General features: G+C 46.6%; 1 protein-coding gene across 1 annotated transcript in view; it reads left to right on the forward strand.

Moving 5' to 3' along the window:
• The window catches only part of LOC148036517 (uncharacterized), a 307373-nt gene that overhangs the window by 9581 nt on the left and 280136 nt on the right, over positions 1 to 17656 (forward strand). Inside the window, exon 2 of the mRNA XM_087678942.1 lies at positions 9563 to 9760. Coding sequence (XP_087535068.1) covers positions 9563 to 9760 — 198 coding nt within the window. The remainder of the gene's footprint in view (positions 1 to 9562; positions 9761 to 17656) is intronic.

A 17656-nucleotide genomic window follows, 5' to 3' on the forward strand; every position in this document is an offset into this window, starting at 1 on the left:
CATCCTCAGCCGCAGGACAGTGATGTAGACAGCAGGTCTAGGATCACATCCCATCTCTCGTTAAAGAGGAGATGGGACGCTCCCTCCTATCCCCCTTCACAGAGAAGCAACTAGAGGAGGCTTTCCATACACAGGACGGGTAGAAATGCCCAAGAGAGGATGGCCCCTCTAAGGCCTTCTTCATTAGCTACTGGGAGGTGGTGAAGGACCCCCTACTGATGACCTTCCAGGAGATTTTCACTTCAGGATAGATGCAAGGGAGTCTCTCGGCACGCCTTATCAATCTTCTCCCCAAAGGGGGTGACTGGTTGGAGCTTTCCCACTGGAGATTGATCACCTTATTGTCAGTGGCCTATAAGGCATTGGCAAAGATGATTGGTAGACGACTACGCCTTGTGCTTCCAAACATCATCCATGACACACAGACAGGCTTTGTCCAAGATAGGAGTATCCTAGACAATATATTCACCTTCTTTGAGGCGACAGAGTGGGCTCAGCACAGTGGCCAGAGACTAGCCGTACTACTCTTGGATTTCAAGAAAGCTTATGACAGGGTGGACTGGGATTTCCTAGAGGGCACCATGGTGAGGTTGGGTTTCCCCAGCCTTGGATTCGTGGGGTTTCCGCACTTTACAGATCGGCCACTAGCAGGGTTCTCATAGGTGGTAGGCGAGGGGAGGAGTTTTAGCTGGAGAGATCGGTCTGGCAAGGCTGCCTCATGGACCCGTACCTAGCGATGTCTCACTTCCTCAGGTCACGTGTGAGCAGATTATGCGGCCTCTGACTTCCCGTGAGAGAGGAGACTGAGTTGTTAGACTCAGAGTATGCAGATGATATAGCACTCTACATAGAGGACAATGAGTTGATGTTGGAGAGAGTGAGGCTGGCTCTTGAGGTGTTCTATTCTGCAGCAGGAGAAAAAATCAACTGGCGAAAGTCGATTGGTTTCCTCACAGACCTGGACTCTAGCACGGAGTGGGGCGTCCACCTGGGATTCAAATGGGTGAGTAGAGGGTAGACCGTCCGTTACCTAGGGTTCCAGGTGGGACTTGACATCACTCCCACCTAACAGTTTCTCCCAATCCTCAATTCTATTTGGAGGAAGCTAACCTACTCGAGCACGGCTCACCTCTTACTAGCAGGCCGAGCCCTGGTGGTTAACCAGGTCCTCCTAGCGACGGCCTCATATATCACCTCGTGTTGGTGCTTCTCCTCGTCCTGTGCAGTGCCGCTTCACTGCCTAGTGTGGAACTTCCTTTGGTCTGGGTTAGATGGCTCCAAGGATTCCAGGGCCAAGGTGGTGTGGGCAACCATCATACGGCATCGGTCAGAGGGAGGGCTTGGGATCATAGACCCAAAGTATCAGAGTATGACCCTTTTTGGGTAAGCTAGTTGTTCGTGGCCTCACACTAGGAGGGTGGACCTGGAAGGTCCTATTGCAGGAGGGTCTTCAGGATTGTAGACAGAGGCTTGGTAGTGAGTGGAGGCCGTCCTTGAGATGGATCTTCACGTCAGCCCAAATCAGTCCCCCCAAGATCACCTTTCCTATGCAGCTTACTCTACGTGTGGTAGGGCCTCCATAAGGCCCTAATCTAGATCCCCCCAAGCTGTGAGGAGGAGATAGACCGTCAGTAGGTGATCTGGAACCCCCAGGTTAGAGATTGGGAAGGGGCAAAGATTGGCGAGTGCCCCCACATCCAATGGGCTGGTTGGGAGGCTAGCCCAGCTCGTACCATCAGGACATGGCAGGAAGTGTACAGGATGGTGGACAAGGAGGTGCTATAGCGAGTATTAGGCTGCCAAAGAGGAGTGGAGTTGAGGAGAAGGGAGATAGATACAACAATACCTCAGGAGTGGCTTGCGCCCCCGATATGAGAGCTAATAGAGCCCGGGGAGGTATGGACCGCTTGGTTTTCACCAGCATGCATCCCTCTACAGGTGGCAAGTAGAGTGGGCGGCGCTCCACCTGGAACCTTCTTCACCATATAGGAGGGGGGGCGTCTGGCTCTTAACAAAGGGCAGCAGGATGAGGGGATAGCTGTCCTTTCATGGAAGAGGATCTAGGTGATTGGCCTCAGGGGAAGACATGGCGGCTAGACTCTTTTGTCTTATGGCAGGAGCTTAGAGAGTGGCGCCTTTGGATTTGGGAGGGCAAGCCACTTGATGAGATGGAGTGGGATCCGGGAGAGTGGCTATGGCCGGCCATTGCGGTTGCCGAGAAGCCATTGAGTTTCTTGGAGTACACCGCCAGGATTGGTAGACACGTACTGATGTAGGAGGATATGGATTGGGCGTTGTCACATAGCAGGCATTGGGCAGAGCATAGCATCATGGAGCCTTTCCGATGGACCTTTTGGCGCCGCCTATGGGATAACTGGAGGCCGAGGAGGGTATCATATTTTTTATGGCCGGTGGAACATGGAGGCTTGGCGGTGGGAAGTTGGCTTTCCCAGATACAGGAGGGAGGTTGTAAGCGTTGCACACATAGCAGCCTCTGGAAACCCCAAAGCACTGCCTTTGGTCGTGTGAGGCGGCATAGCTCGTGTGGAGAGGAGCATGCCGCATCTTTTGCCGTATAGTACTCAGCCTTGGATGTATCTCATGGGGAGCTTTCTGTTGGTAGGCGGTCAGCCAGGGCCGTCACCTTCTGTATGAGGCCGGGATGCATAACACGATATTCATGATCGAGGTAGGGCCGTGCACAGTGGTCGGTTTGGAGGCCCTACCCGATACCAGGTACTAGAGCCCACAACAGACCGCTCTGAGGTATGAGAGATCATAGGGAGTCTTACTGTTTGGCATATCTAGAAGGCGCAGTGTCAGGAGGCTTTCGGCGGGGAGAGACTCTCAATACAGGAAACCTTAGCAGAGCTCTGGACCTCCATCATCCACTCCCTCCGCAGCCAATGGGATCAGGTGTAGGGCAAGTCTAGGGCTCGTCAGGAGCTTCGATGTCACTTTATGCACAGTTGGGGCGGCCAGGACCTGTTTTTCATGATGCAGGCAAGCAGCCCCAGATGGCGATACACCCCCCCTCCATGGCTTCTTGCCCCCATCCCCCCCAGACCGCCTTGAGAGGCTTGTATACATGATGTATTTGTGACTTTCATCAGCTCTAACATGTCTGTTAAGCAGGAGCATTCCGTTGTAATCAGTTTTTTTTTTAGTAATGTAATTAGCCACATTTTACTTGCAAAAAAAAATCGTCCTCATAGAACAAGTGCGCTGGAATCTTGGCACTAGATTGGGAACCTCCAGCTCTCTCAAAGAGAAGTAGTTGAATAGGTGAGTGGTCTGAAAGAGTCATGCCAATTATGATGTGTGTTAGGCTGCCCCTGTCATAGGCCCAATCATCCATATAAAATTGGTCAATCCTACAGAAAGTCTTGGCTCCCACTACCCTGTCTCTCCTAGAGAATTGGAGCAATCTAGTGGACTCGCCAAACTTTGCTGTGAACCATGGGTCCTAGCCTTTGATTTGAAAAAGTAACTCCTCCTAGGCAAATTTCTCTCCTCCTCAAATAGTTTCCGTGTGTCTTTCTCTCTTGTCCTCAAGAGCCTCCACCATATTAAAGTCGCCCCCTACTATCCAATGATCCACTTGTGATAGGGAGTGACTAAGGGTAGTTCAAAAACGTCTCCTATATCTAGTTGGCCATTCTCTCACATTTCATTTGATGTGAAATGGAGCGGATTATAGTCTAGTGAATTTATTATTGGAGGTAGGACATATCACAAGATTTCCACAAAAAACACATAGCGCGAAGCGATTGAGCTCCTTCGCAAAAGCTAAGGCTAGATAGCGGCACTTGCATCTATAAAGCTTAGTCCATCCTTTCAAAAAACCCTGTTACCAATCAAAAGCAAGTTGTTGGGGTAAAGAGCTATATGCGCGTTGATGTGCTTGTATGGTTTGGAGAGAAGTCAATGTACATAGAAGGATTGGTGGAATATTTTAACTTTTTATCCCAAATATGCTTCTCTAGGAGCATTATGATCTGCTGCTTGAATGGTTTATTATGAAGTATCTATTGGTCCTATTATCATTACTGTACTAATTTGTGTAGGTTTTTGTAACTTAATTGAGATTGTTATGGTGTAAGAGCAGATATGGTTTCTTATTCTCTTGTTTCCTGTATCGATTATGTTTTTTATTTCCTGTCTAGTAGAAATCAATTGAGCCCCATTTGATTCACCAGAAGTAGAGGCTGAACCAGTAGCTGGCTACAATGTGGAATATTACCATTCGGGGGATAAATGACCAATAGACCAATATGATTCCTCCGCTTTCATTGAGACCCACATAGCTCTCCTTGGAATCACAATACTGCAGTCATGTATAGACTGGATGTACTACTCCACAACAAATATGCAAACTCTAACCTGTATCTTTGCACCTCCCACAGTTGTTGCCCAGTATGTGTGACTCTGCCCTAGCAATAGCTTCCCGTAGCAGCGAGATATCCTCTCTACTAATAGGTGGTATTATTGTAACATGAGAAAGTCATCTGCTTCTCTTGCTAATGCTCTGTGAAAATCCTGCCTTGTGAGGCTTCAGCCCTGCTTGAAGTGTCATTCTCCGAAGCCTCATATGTTCCATGAGAGTATCCTCATGGAGTGCATCTTAGCCCCTCAGACTGGCATGGATTTGCTATCCATTCCTGTCCTGTTGTCTCCTAGCATACACCCTGTCATGTGTCCTCTCTACTATCTTTGCTATAGGGTGGAGTGGGAAAAGTCCTGAGAGTATGCATTCGAGTCCTCTGCCTCTTCCTCACTCTCCAATGTCTGCTCACCCTCCTCACCCTGATGCATGTTAGGTACCTGAGATGGGATTAGCTCTGGGATTGCCCCTTGGTGGGATAGAAGTCTAGGGGATGATGGTGCCTCTATAGCTTGTTGCATCTCTCGAGTCACTGCTAGTATCATTGCCTTTGTGGGCTGCATTTCATCTACTTATGGTGTGCTGTAATCTACTTTGGAATCTCTAGCTCCTAGATAGCTAGGGAAGTGGCTGTGGAAGCCATAGGAGGCTAGGGTTGGCACCATATGGGCTGATGGTTTATGGTCCCTGACCACTCTCCACCGTCCGTCCGCATGTCTCAGCTTTGGGCTTCTTTGATCTTGCTCTTGTCCCTTGTATGCACGCTCTCGCTGTCGCTAGTGCTGTCTCCTCCTCTGTTTGGCATTGCATCGTCTCTGGCGCTCTACGTTGCTCCTTCTCTGCGTCCTGGGGATACCACCTCCCTCATCTCTGAAGGAGATCTGCTGGCGCTAGCAAGTCCTGGGGTGCTCCGTTGCAAGATGTCTGATCATAGTCTATGAGAAGCATTGGTCTGGAAGTCCTGTGTATGTGAGGAGCTGGGTTAGAAAGCCCTTGTAGATAGAGGGTATCCTGATGCTGTGAGGAAGGGAATATAAGGACTTTCTGGGAAAAATAACTCGAACCAATGGGTATCTGTGTGGGCCTTCCGACGTGCTATGTCCACAAAGGTCTTCTCTCCTAGATGACATGGCCAAATGCACTACCAATCTTGGGGGGTTATGGCGTGAAGTACTCATCGAGGCCCGGAAAAGAGATGGTTATGGTAGTGCCATCTCCAAGTAATGAGTAGTCTCGACCCTCGATCCATTTGTCTAAGTATGCCACTAATGATCTAACATCAAGCAAGCTGGTAGCAAGCATTGCCTCTATCAGCCGAATTGGAGCCTTGAACTGGAGCCTGAAGCACCCCTTCCCGAAGGGTACCGCTCATGTGACCTTGGCAGGAGTCCCAATAAGAGCCAACTAGATGAATTCCTTGAGAATGCGAATTGGTACGAAGGCATCAACCGAGTGTGTGCAAGGGGCTGTGTTGGATCCCTTCTGGTGGTGATGGGGAACCAGCTATAATCTCGTGCAATGCACTAGCTCCATATGACTTTGGTGTTGGCTTTGACTCAACGATTGGTGCCGAGCTTTGCTCTATGAAGAAGTTGAGGATGCCATGTGTGACTTGTGGTGGTAGGTGAAGGTGAGCTGTGGTGGCTGAATTGACAGGTGCTAGAGAGGGCATGCTTGAAATAGAGGGGACTGCTTTGAGCAGGGGGGGACTACTTCCCAACTGACCCAAGTATTGAATGCCGCCTACTAAATCGAATTTGGCATGGTATCCCTTGCTAACAGATGCAGAGATCATTGACTAATGCAGGTCTGCTACATATGCCAAAACTGCCATGTCCTATGTAGGGACAACACCTAAAGAAATCGTTGCCTGTTGCACAATTGCCCTACTTTGCATCACACTTAGCATCTCTGCTTGAAATTCCTTCCTCCAGACATCCTACTGCAGCCGACCTGATGGAGATGACCTAGGGTGTGCCTATCCTAGATGATGGGTTGATGTTCTCCTACTTTGTATACTACTTACAAAACATGCACATCTGCACACTTAATTTTATCTTTACAGGTAAGTCACATGGATAATTACATAGTTCTTGATTATTTATATAAAAATTAGGGCAATGCATGATTCAGCCATGAGGTTCAAATCATACTCCATTCATATTGTCATATCCTTTGGTGATGAGAGCATTTTATTTAATTGAGAAAGATAGAGAAGTGAATGGTTTGTACTTCATGCTCATTTCCATGACAAGATGGCTAGTCCTTTGTGGAGCTTCTGTCCTTCCTGCAGAATCATTAAACCAATGCACTAAATCTAAGGGAAAAACTCAGGTTTAACTTCAAGTTGTTGTTGAGCCTAATACATGAGGATGAGGTTGTACTTGGCTTCCATCCTTCCTGGAAAATCATTAGATCAGTGCATTGAATCTAAAGGAGAAAAATCAGATTCATGTTCAAGTTGTTCTTAAGCCCGATACATGAGTATGAGATCATCCTTCTTGCAAAATCATTAGACTAGTACACTGAATCTAAAGGGGAAAACTCAGATTTACCTTCAAGTTGTTGTTGAGCTCGATACATGAGGATGAGGTTGTACTTTTCTCTTGAAATCTCATAGGGTCTTTGAACTCCACGGTAGGCTCTCTGGCCGTGTCACAACCTTGTGAAGCAAGTTGTGAGATCCACTCTTGCTCGATTCTCGATGGATTTGGCTCAGGAGAATGAAGCTGTGATGTAGTATTCGAAGTCATTTGGGCCTCTTGTTGTTTCTGGTTCTTACAAGGGGCTTTCAAATCAAAGGCCTATGCTTCTTAAGAGAGATCCTAACTCTGATACCATGTAAAGAAATGCCCTAAATGCACAATGCTCAATGCTCAATGTAGCAAACACATTGTGCAATGAATCAATACTGAACCTTGAACTCTCATGTCTCGAGGGCCAAGGAAGAGATAATGAGCTCGAGAGTGTGTCGTACTTTGACAAATCCCAAAACGCAGCAAGGTAGCCTTTGAAGACATCTAGCAGCTGTAGCAAACACAGTAGTGTGGATGTCGAATCTTTGTCAAATAGGAGAGGAGAGAGAGAAGCTGAAAACACAACAGTAGAAGAGATGGTGACAGGTTGGGCAGCTCTAGGAGAGAGAAAATGCAGAAAAATCTGCAAATGCAGCCTAGAGGAGTGCAAACACAGCATAGTGACCGTCGCCAACAGCTGGAGGAGCCTTCGGAGCAGCAAATTGCAGCCTAGGGCTGGTCATTGGCAGCAAAGGCAGCAGGAAAGAGGGGCTGGATCAGCTGGCGATGGCTGCAAGAGGACTGAGGTTGCCTGGCTGAGAAACCAGCCATCTGATGGAAAATGCAGCTTGACAAGGGGTAATAGAAAACACAGCATTTGAGGGTGTGCAGCTTAAAATTCAGCTGATCAAGCATAAAAAACAGGCCGCCCTGCACAAACAAACAGAGAAAATACAGGTTGCAGTAGTTGATGAAGATGCCTAGCTAGCTGATGCATGGACAGATGCTCTTCTTCAGTTGACTTTGGCTCTTGCCAAGTTGAATGATACCATGCAAGAGTGCACATCAGAAAGGAAAGTAAAAACAGCAAATAGAGAAGAAGGAGATTGAAAGATATACAAGAGAGAATGAATAAACTAATGAAAGATTGAATAACACAAGGTTGCACCAATCAAACCGAACATGCAGCTCGGAGTGACAATGTGGGAACCATACAAAAGTGACAGGATGAGACAAGAATGAGGAGGGCTAGCTGAATGATGACTGAATGGAGTGAGGGAGGCAGGCTTCCTATAGATAGGCAAATTGAGGCCACAACTAGGATACAAATCGGCCAGGCCCAAAATACAGGTGCCCAGGTCAGCCCATCCAAATGACCAAAATGATCACCATGCCAGAAATGAAATGTGCTACTGTCACCTCCATCTAAAGTGTGTAGGACACATTAAGTGATAGACAAACACAGTGTCAGAGCTCCATCGTCCTCTTTTGACTTGGATTGAGTCTCGAAGGTAGGAGATGACCAGACATGGCACACATAATTGTTAAAATTATTGGTTTCATTTGGAGATCAATGCCTTGTTGTGATTAATCAAAGGGGTACTAGATATAAGTCTTTGTCTCGAGGAATTTTGATGAGCTACTTTGTGATCTACTTTCTTGGTTCCTTCATGCCAATTAACTCTCACAAATCCAAGTGTAGGTGATCATATTTTCTCCAGCTCCAATTGTCTACTTTTGCTTTTAAAGCTATTTGATAGGATTTCTTTGTACTATATGTAGATGTCTCATGGAGCCCTTTGAGGTACATTCATAGAGTTAATAGAGGCAGCCTGCATGACTTCTTTGGGAGTGGACTACTACCCTTGGTGAATCTCTATTGGAGATTGTGTCCTAGCTTTTACTCCAGATTTGGCATGTTTAGTGCCATATCTAGGATTTGAGAGGGGTCTTTGTGGTACATGCTCCTGCTATCTCTTGGTTGTGAGCCCATCATCGAGTAAGGGGGGAACATTGTGAATCTCTGACACATCTAGCTCTTTTTATGATTGACTTGGTCATTTTAATTAGTTGTGTCAAAACCTTTTTAGCTCACACTTAGAGTCTGTCTATACACCCTAGCACTAGTGAACGCTTGCCTTTTTGGCCTACAAATCAAGCATTTATGGATTTTTAAGTATAGTAATGGATATTTAAGTACTAATGGATCTTTAAAAATATCACAGATCTTGAACTTCCTATGTACTAATGGATTTTTAATGATGCCATGAAAAAGAGAGTATAATTGTCATTTGGCTTGATCTCATCCACTCCTAGGGAATCTACTAGGGAAGAATTCAGGGAAATTCAAAGAGGATAAGGCAGAGGCAAGAGGCCTTTCCGTGAGCTTGGACTTGAATGATTGCAATACAAGCCATCAGTGTGGCTTCAGTCCCCTTCTCAGTATCTTTATGCCAGTATGCTAGTGGTTAAGGGTGGGCAGTTTGGGAGCACCTCTTCACCCTTAATTAATGTAGCTGTATTGGCCTTTTCTTTTGTAGCACAATAGAAAACTTTTTTCTGGTTGAAGGAAATATATTTTTGGGTATAAACAAGCAGTGCGTTTGTGCACATTCTCTTTAAATTAAACTTGAGACATTTTAATCCTTGTATATTGCCACAGGTGTTGAAGCTACCTGGATCAACTGCTGCAGATGATGCGAAGAAAGATCCATTTGTTGCTGCTCAATCAAACCTTACTATGAACCAAACTTTGGAAGGTCACCAAGGATCTGTCCTTGTTGTGCGTTGGAATGAAAACTACCGAAAATTGACATCCAGTGATGATAGGGGTCTCATTATTGTTTGGATTCTTCACAAGGTTGCAAACCTTACCTCTATGGCTTTCACACACTCTACGAGTTCTTGTCTGGCAAGTGTATTGCCCATTACCCTTAGTATGCAGAAATATCGTTTTGGCATAGTGATGGGCTCTTGTTATTCCAGTCTGATGTTCACTGTTGTTTGCATAATGAGTTTGGTTACATGGTAATGTTTTGTTTGATTGACATACCATTGTTGATCTATTGGCTTTATCATGCATGTTTTGCATAACTGATGATACCTTTTGTTTTCACATTATTGGAAGGATTTCATCAGATTCATGGAAGTATGATGAACATAGTATGAGCTATAATTGACATGTAATAGATGATTTGTTGGTGTAATATTCTGTCAGAAAAACGACTTGTGTTATTCAGAAGCTGTCAGAAACATTTTATGTCAGAAGTGACATTTGCATTCTTATTTACATTGCATCAACATTACTTTGATCCATTGCCAGTCCTTCAATCCTTCTGGGTTCATGGTTCCTTTGTCCCAGGCCTACCTCCAAATAAGTCTATTATGAGGTTGAGCATCATCTGTCCATTATATCAGACCAAAGTGGTCTGAGATGTATGCAATCACTGAACAGATAAAGAAATTCTGCTTTGATTGTCTGCAAAGAAGGCACAGTGCAGGGTTATCTTTCTACTTACTTTTTCCTTGTCCTTGCTAGCTTTAAAAGCACCCTATACACCCTGCCACTTGTCACCCTGCTTCTGCATCACCTTGCTGTTGCCTCCACAAGCTGCCACCTGCCAGCTTGCTCACTTCTTCCCAATTAGGACCTCCCCCCTGGACCTATATGCTGCCCCACCCAGCTGCAACTACTATGCATCACCCTACCCCACTCTTCGCTCCTGCGCGTTCCGTTGCTCCTTGCCCCCACTTCTTGCAGCCTTCTCCATGGCTTACCTGGCCCCAACCAAACTAGCTGTTGTCTCCTTTCCTTTATGGCAGCATTCCCCCCCTCAGAACCTACTCTGCATGAGTTTGTGTTTAGCTGCCAAAGTGGAAAGTCTGGAGGAAGGAGGTGTAGTTCGATCCATCTGAGGGAGCTAGCTAATGTGCCTTGCTACTCTGGGACTTGCAGATAATGAAGATTCCCACCTCCATGGGAAGTGGGAATTCCACTTGACCTGCAGCTCTCATGTAGGACCAAGGGCCATTGTGAAAGAAATCCTGTGGAAGGAGCTCAGCCTGGCAGTGAAAACTGCAGCATGCTGTCTAGGCTGAGGAGCTGGAGGTGGTGTGAGAGGGGCTGCTCTCCTGCTAACAGGGGGAAGATGTTGGTGTGCAAGGCTCATCACTCCTTGTGGGTGGAGGCTTAGTGTGTTTTTTTTTTGGGGCAGGGGGATGTGCCCATGTTGAGGGATGGGCAAAGTGTTGTGGAGAATCCTCTAGTTTGGGGGTTCGGGTGGTAGAACTACCAATCACGTCCCTTCTAAGAGAACTACCAATCCACTTGACCTGCAGCTCTCATGTAGGACCAAGGGCCATTGTGAAAGAAATCCTGTGGAAGGAGCTCAGCCTGGCAGTGAAAACTGCAGCATGCTGTCTAGGCTGAGGAGCTGGAGGTGGTGTGAGAGGGGGTGCTCTCCTGCTAACAGGGGGAAGATGTTGGTGTGCAAGGCTCATCACTCCTTGTGGGTGGAGGCTTAGTGTGTTTTTTTTTTTGGGGCAGGGGGATGTGCCCATGTTGAGGGATGGGCAAAGTGTTGTGGAGAATCCTCTAGTTTGGGGGTTCGGGTGGTATGCTTTTTTTTTTTTTTTTTGGCAAATAAAGTGTGGCTAATTAGATTAGTTCAGAAAAAACTTGAGATACAAAGAAGTATTCATGCTCAACAGACTAGCTGGAGCTAATGATGAGTCACAGATATATCAAGTGTATGTCAAGAATCGCGTGGTGGGGGGACTTACTTGAGCTGCGGCGCCAAACACACATTGTATACACAAGAGGAAGCTCACTCAAGAACACAAGAAGAGAGATGGAGGCCAAAACGTTTTCTTGCTGATTTTTTCTTCTTCTTTCACACACTATACAATGTACACAAAGTATAGATAAGATATAGCATAAAGGAAAGTGGCCTACTAAGTCAAACAGTGCATAACTGACTACACTAATCGACTCACGGTATGTCTTTGCCAGCTGTAGGTAGGTGTAACAAACTAAATATAATAAGTGATAAGTCAGTGGTCATGTGAATATCATAATGACCACCAATGTGCTAAGTGTAGATGTGCGGACCCATCTAGTCAAGCGGTCCATCATCAATGTCCGCACATGTTGAGCTTACCATCTCAACACTCCCCCTCAAGCTCAACTCTATCTCTGCAACTCCAAGTAAGCTTCGGAACTTTCAAAGCTTCTCTACACCCAATGCCTTTGTGAAAATGTCAGCTATCTGATCCTGTGTGCTGACATATACCAAGTCAATCTCTCCTGCAAGTACCTTCTCTCTCACAAAGTGGTAGTGCACCTCAATGTGTTTTGTCCTAGCATGGAACACTGGATTACTAGCTAGCTGTATGTTGCTCATGTTGTCACAATGAATGACAACTGGACCATCTCCCTGCACGTCCAAATCACCTAATAACTTTTGCAGCCATACCACCTCACATATTGCCATAGTAGTACCTCTATACTCAGCCTCTGTACTCGATAAAGCAATTGTAAGTTGCTTTTTGCTGCTCCATGTAACTGCTGCACTACCATGTGTGAAATTGGGTGGCATGAATCATCACCCATCTGCACATAACCTGGGTTTTGTAAGTCGTGCATCTCTCCAAACCATTCAACATGACTGGTCATATGATTAGATGCACCTGAATCAACATACCATACATCATCATGTGTTCCATTTCCTGTAACTGCATTCATCATATGTTGCATAATAAACAGACACTCATTTTTGTCTTCATTCAGTCGTGAAGACGATGCATAGTTTCCTTGCTGCAATTTACCACTGTGAATATCATCCTTCTTTGCATGGCAATGGGCTGCAATATGGCCTGTTTTGCCACAATAATGGCAAATAATAGCAGAATTTCCAGAACCTCTATTCTGCCATCCATCTCTTCCTCTAGAGCTTCTCATGCCTCTAAAGTTTCATTTGCCTCCAGAAACCTGCATTTCCCCAAACTGTTGATTGAACCTGTTTTGCTAGTTATCGCCAACACGTCCCATACCATAGCCTCTCAAAGAGGATCTACCACATCCCCTTCCTCAACTCGAGTAAAATGCTTGGACCTGTTCACCATTTCTTTAAGATGAATCACCTTGCATATTGATCTCTTTAGTAATCATGAGAGAGAGTAGCTCATCAAAAATTGGAAATGGCTTCCGTACATATACTGAAGTAACAAATGATTTTCATGCCTTCTCATTGTTAAGGCCACTCAGAGTGGATGAAACCAAATCATCATCATCTGGCATTACATCAATCGCTGCTAAGGCATCTGCAATGCACCTCACCTTCAAAACATACTCACTGACAGACATTTTCCCTTTCTTCAAGGCATTCAACTCTTTCTTGAGTTGAATCTTTCGTGCCTTTGTATTTACTGAAAACATGCTCTCAAAAATTGTCCAAGCTGCATGTGAAGTTTCTGCATTCCTGATATGTCCCAGCATAGTATTATCAATGACTGCAGATAGCCAGTACATCACCTTTTTGTCTTTCGCATTCCACTCTTTCCATGCTTTTAACTCATCTGCAGTCGGAGGGATACCCAACTCTGGCTCCTTTTCTTCACTTGAAACAAATTCATAAAGGCATTTTCCAATGAGGAAGTTCGTCACACGGAACTTCCATGAAGGGTAGTTGTTCTTGTCAAGCTTCTCAATAATGGGATTTCCAGAGTTCTTCTCTGCCATTATCACAAACAAGGATATAACACAACAAGCTAGTCTTCTGCAATCTTTCACAACACGTGCACAGCGAAACACCAAGCAACCTTTTTCACTAAATTGCTCAATAGTACATGTAATCTGCAACCTGTTTGCAGATAAACCTTATGTTTGTTTCCTGCAAATACCTCAAAAATTATAGATTCGAAATCTGTAACCTGTGCACCCACTTTCAGTCAAAACAGCCGAAATCACAGTGTACCTTGAAATTGTTATCCACAACCTTGCGGCTCTAAAACGGGGCCTGAAACGGCCTTAGATGCCCAAAATAACTGCGGGAAAGCCTCAAAGGGCCAATTTGTAGAATATATAGTGATTTACTCGCACACCAAATCTCACAGCAATCTGAGATTTTTGCTCGACCCTGCTTCCGGTGTCTCCATAGGCACTATCCAAGAGAGTGAGTGGAAGAATGGCAGAGCTTTCATACAAGTGTCTTGCTTGCTCGAACCTTTCTTCTTCTCCTTTACTTTAGCCTTTGAAATCAGTCTCTCTCAGTGGCATGGCTTTGATACCATGTCAAGAATCGCGTGGTGGGGGGACTTGCTTGAGCTGCGGCGCCAAACACACACTGTATACACAAGAGGAAGCTCACTCAAGAACACAAGAAGAGAGATGGAGGCCAAAACGTTTTCTTGCTGGTTTTTTCTTCTTCTTTCACACACTATACAATGTACACAAAGTATAGATAAGATACAACATAAAGGAAAGTGGCCTACTAAGTCAAACAGTGTATAACTAACTACACTAATCGACTCACGCTATGTCTTTGCCAGCTGTAGGTAGGTGTAACAAACTAAATATAATAAGTGATAAGTCAGTGGTCATGTGAATATCATAATGACCACCAACGTGCTAAGTGTAGATGTGCGGACCCATCTAGCCAGGCGGTCCATCATCAATGTCCGCACGTGTTGAGCTTGCCATCTCAACAATGTACAAGCTTCTCAAGGTGGTCTAGGGGGAATGGGGGCAAGAAGCCATTGGGGAGGGGGGGGATGTATCACCTTCTGGGGCTACCTGACTGCATCATGAAGAACAGGTCTTGGCTGCCCCAGGTGCGCATGAAGTGAGAATGGAGCTCGTGACAAGCTCAAGACTCGCCCTGCACCTGGTCCCATCGGCCACAAAGGGAATGGATGATGGAGGTCCAGAGCTTTGTCAAAGTCGCCAGTACTGAAAGTCTCTCCCTGCCAAAAACCTCTTGACACCGCGCCTTCCAGATGTACCATCCACTAAGACTCCCTACAATCTCCCATACCTCAGAGCGGTCTGTTGTGGGCTCCAGTACTTGGAGGATGGGTCGAGCCTCCAAGCTGACCATTGTGCACAACCCAGCCTCAATGATGAAGATCGTATCTTGCATCCCAGCCTCATACAAAAGGTGACGGCCCTGGTTGACTGCCTGCCAACAAAAAGCACCCCAAGAGATATATTCAAGGCTAGATGCTATACGGTGGAGAATGCGGCATGCTCCTCGCCACACAAGCTGTGCTGTCTCACACAACCAAAGGTAGTGCTTTGGAGTTTCCAGAGAATACTATGGGTAGTGTTTATAATCTCCATCCTTCTGCATCTGGGCTAACCAGCTCCTTACCGCCAGGCCTCCATGTGCCAACAGCCATAAGAAATACGATATCCTCCTCAGCCTCCAGCTGTCCCATAGACAGCGCCAGACAATCCATCGGAAAGTATCCATGATGTTGTGCTCCGCCCAGTACCTGCTACGCGAGGGTGCCCAGTCCATGTCCTCCTGCATTAGGACATGTCTACCAATCCTAGTTGTGTACTCCAGGAACCTCAGTGGCTTCTTGGAAACCACAGTGGCCAGCCATAACCACTCTCTAGGGTCCCACTCTAGCTCATCAAGTGGCATGCTCTTCCATATCCAAAGGCGCCACTCCTGGAACTCCTCCCAGAACACATAAGGGTCCAAACACCATGTCTTCTTGTGAAGGCCAACCACACGAATCCTCCTCCACGGAAGGCCAACTATCCCCTCATCCTACTGCCCTCTGTCAAGAACTAGACGCCCCTTCTCTTGTATGATGAAGAAGGTCCCCTGTGGGGCGTTGCCCCACTCTACCTGCCACCTGTAGGGGGATGCTTGTTGGTAAAAACCTAGCGGCCCATACCACTCCTGGGATATCGCAACGTCAATCTCCCTTCTCCTCAAATCTGCTCCTCTCTGGCAACCTGATGCCCGTTGCAACACCTCCAAGTCTGCCATCCTGTATACCTCCCTCCAAGTCCTGATGGTACAAGCCAGGCCGGCCTCCCAACCAGCCCACTGGATGTGGGAGTGCTCGCCAATCTATGCCTCCCGATCTCTGATCTAGGGATTCCATATCATCAGGGGCTTGAAAAATAATGCTCAAATTAAGGACCTCGGCCCTAGCTCACCACTTAATGTCCATCATGCATCTGGGCCACTGCTGGGAAAAAAGTGCTGGTCCTCCTTCCATCCACTGGGAGATGTGGTTTGCCACCTGACTCTTCACCTCCTCCTCTATTTGTGCCATCGTCCAATCTCCTGTATAAGCGGTCTGGAGGAAGAAGGCGTAGTTGGTCCATCTGGTGGTGCTAGTAGATGGACCTTGCCACTCCTTGACTTACGTACCACGAAGATTTCCACCTCCAGAGGTAGTGGGAACTCTCCGCACTCCGCAACTCTCAAGTAACACCACAGCCCACTACGAAAGAACTTCTGTGGTAGTAGTTGCGCCTGCCTCGGGAAAGTGTGTTGGGCGGCCTTGTTGGATGAGTTGGTGGCTATATGGGGAGGGCTAGGCTGCCTATGAGAGAGGGATGTCGATGACCTGACCAAGGGAGAGGAAGAAAGTCTCATTGCTCTCTTGCAAGAGTATATAGATGTTTGTGCTTGGTCCCTGGAGAAACTCAAAGGGGTAGATCTGAGTGTAGTGACTCACAATATACCCATAGCACTCGACGCAATGCTGGTCAAGCAACGACCATATCCCATGAATTCAAAGCATACTCACGCTATCAAGGAAGAAATTAATAAGCTAATGAGAGCAAGATTCATCTACAAGATTGAGCACATAGACTGGGTCTCACCCATAGTCATCATACTAAAGAAGAATGGGAAGATTAGAGTGTGCGTCAACTACAAAAAGGTAAACACTGCTATGAAGAGATGATTATCCATCGCCATACACCAAGCACATGCTCAAGAGAGTGGCTGGTAAAGAGGCCTACAGTTTCCTAAACGGCTTCTCGGGGTACAATCAGGTGCAAGTGTACCCTTTCGATAGGCACAAGACCACCTCTGCCATTGAGTGGGGAGTCTTTGCCTATATAGTCATGCTCTTCCGGGTGACTAACGCGCCAGCTATCTTCCAGAGGCTCATGCGTGCTATATTCAAGGATATGCTTTTTTTTTTTTGCAAGTAAAATGTGGCTGATTATATTACTCAAAAAATTAATCACAATAGAGTGCTCATGCTCAACAGACTAGCTAGAGCTGATGCAAAGTCACTAATACATCATGTATACAAGCCTCTCAAGGCGGTCTGGGGGGATGGGGGCAAGAAGCCATGGGGGGGGGGGGGGGGAGGGGTTATATTGCCAACTGGGGCTACCTGCCTACATCATGAAGAATAGACCCTGGCCGCCCCAAGTGCGCATGAAGTGACCTCGGAGCTCCTGTTGAGCGTTGGGCTCACCTTGCACCTGGTCCCATCGGCCGCGCAGGGAGTGGATAATGGAGGTCCAGAGCTCTGCTAACGTCGCATGTGCTTAAGGTCTCTCTCTGCCGAAGGCCTCTTGACACCACGCCTTCCGGATATGCCATCCAGTAAGACTACCTATGATCTTCCATACCTCTGAGCGGTCTGCTGTGGGCTCCAGTACCTGGCAGATGGATAGAGCCTCCAAATCGACTACTGCGCATGACCCTGCCTTGATAATGAATATCGTGTCTTGCATCCCGGCCTCATACAAAAGGTGACGGCCCTGGCTGAC

The sequence above is a fragment of the Lygodium microphyllum genome, chromosome 5, assembly GCF_053477565.2.
Source record: "Lygodium microphyllum isolate KBCC chromosome 5, Lygodium_microphyllum_v1.1.10, whole genome shotgun sequence".
Lineage (NCBI taxonomy): Eukaryota > Viridiplantae > Streptophyta > Polypodiopsida > Schizaeales > Lygodiaceae > Lygodium > Lygodium microphyllum.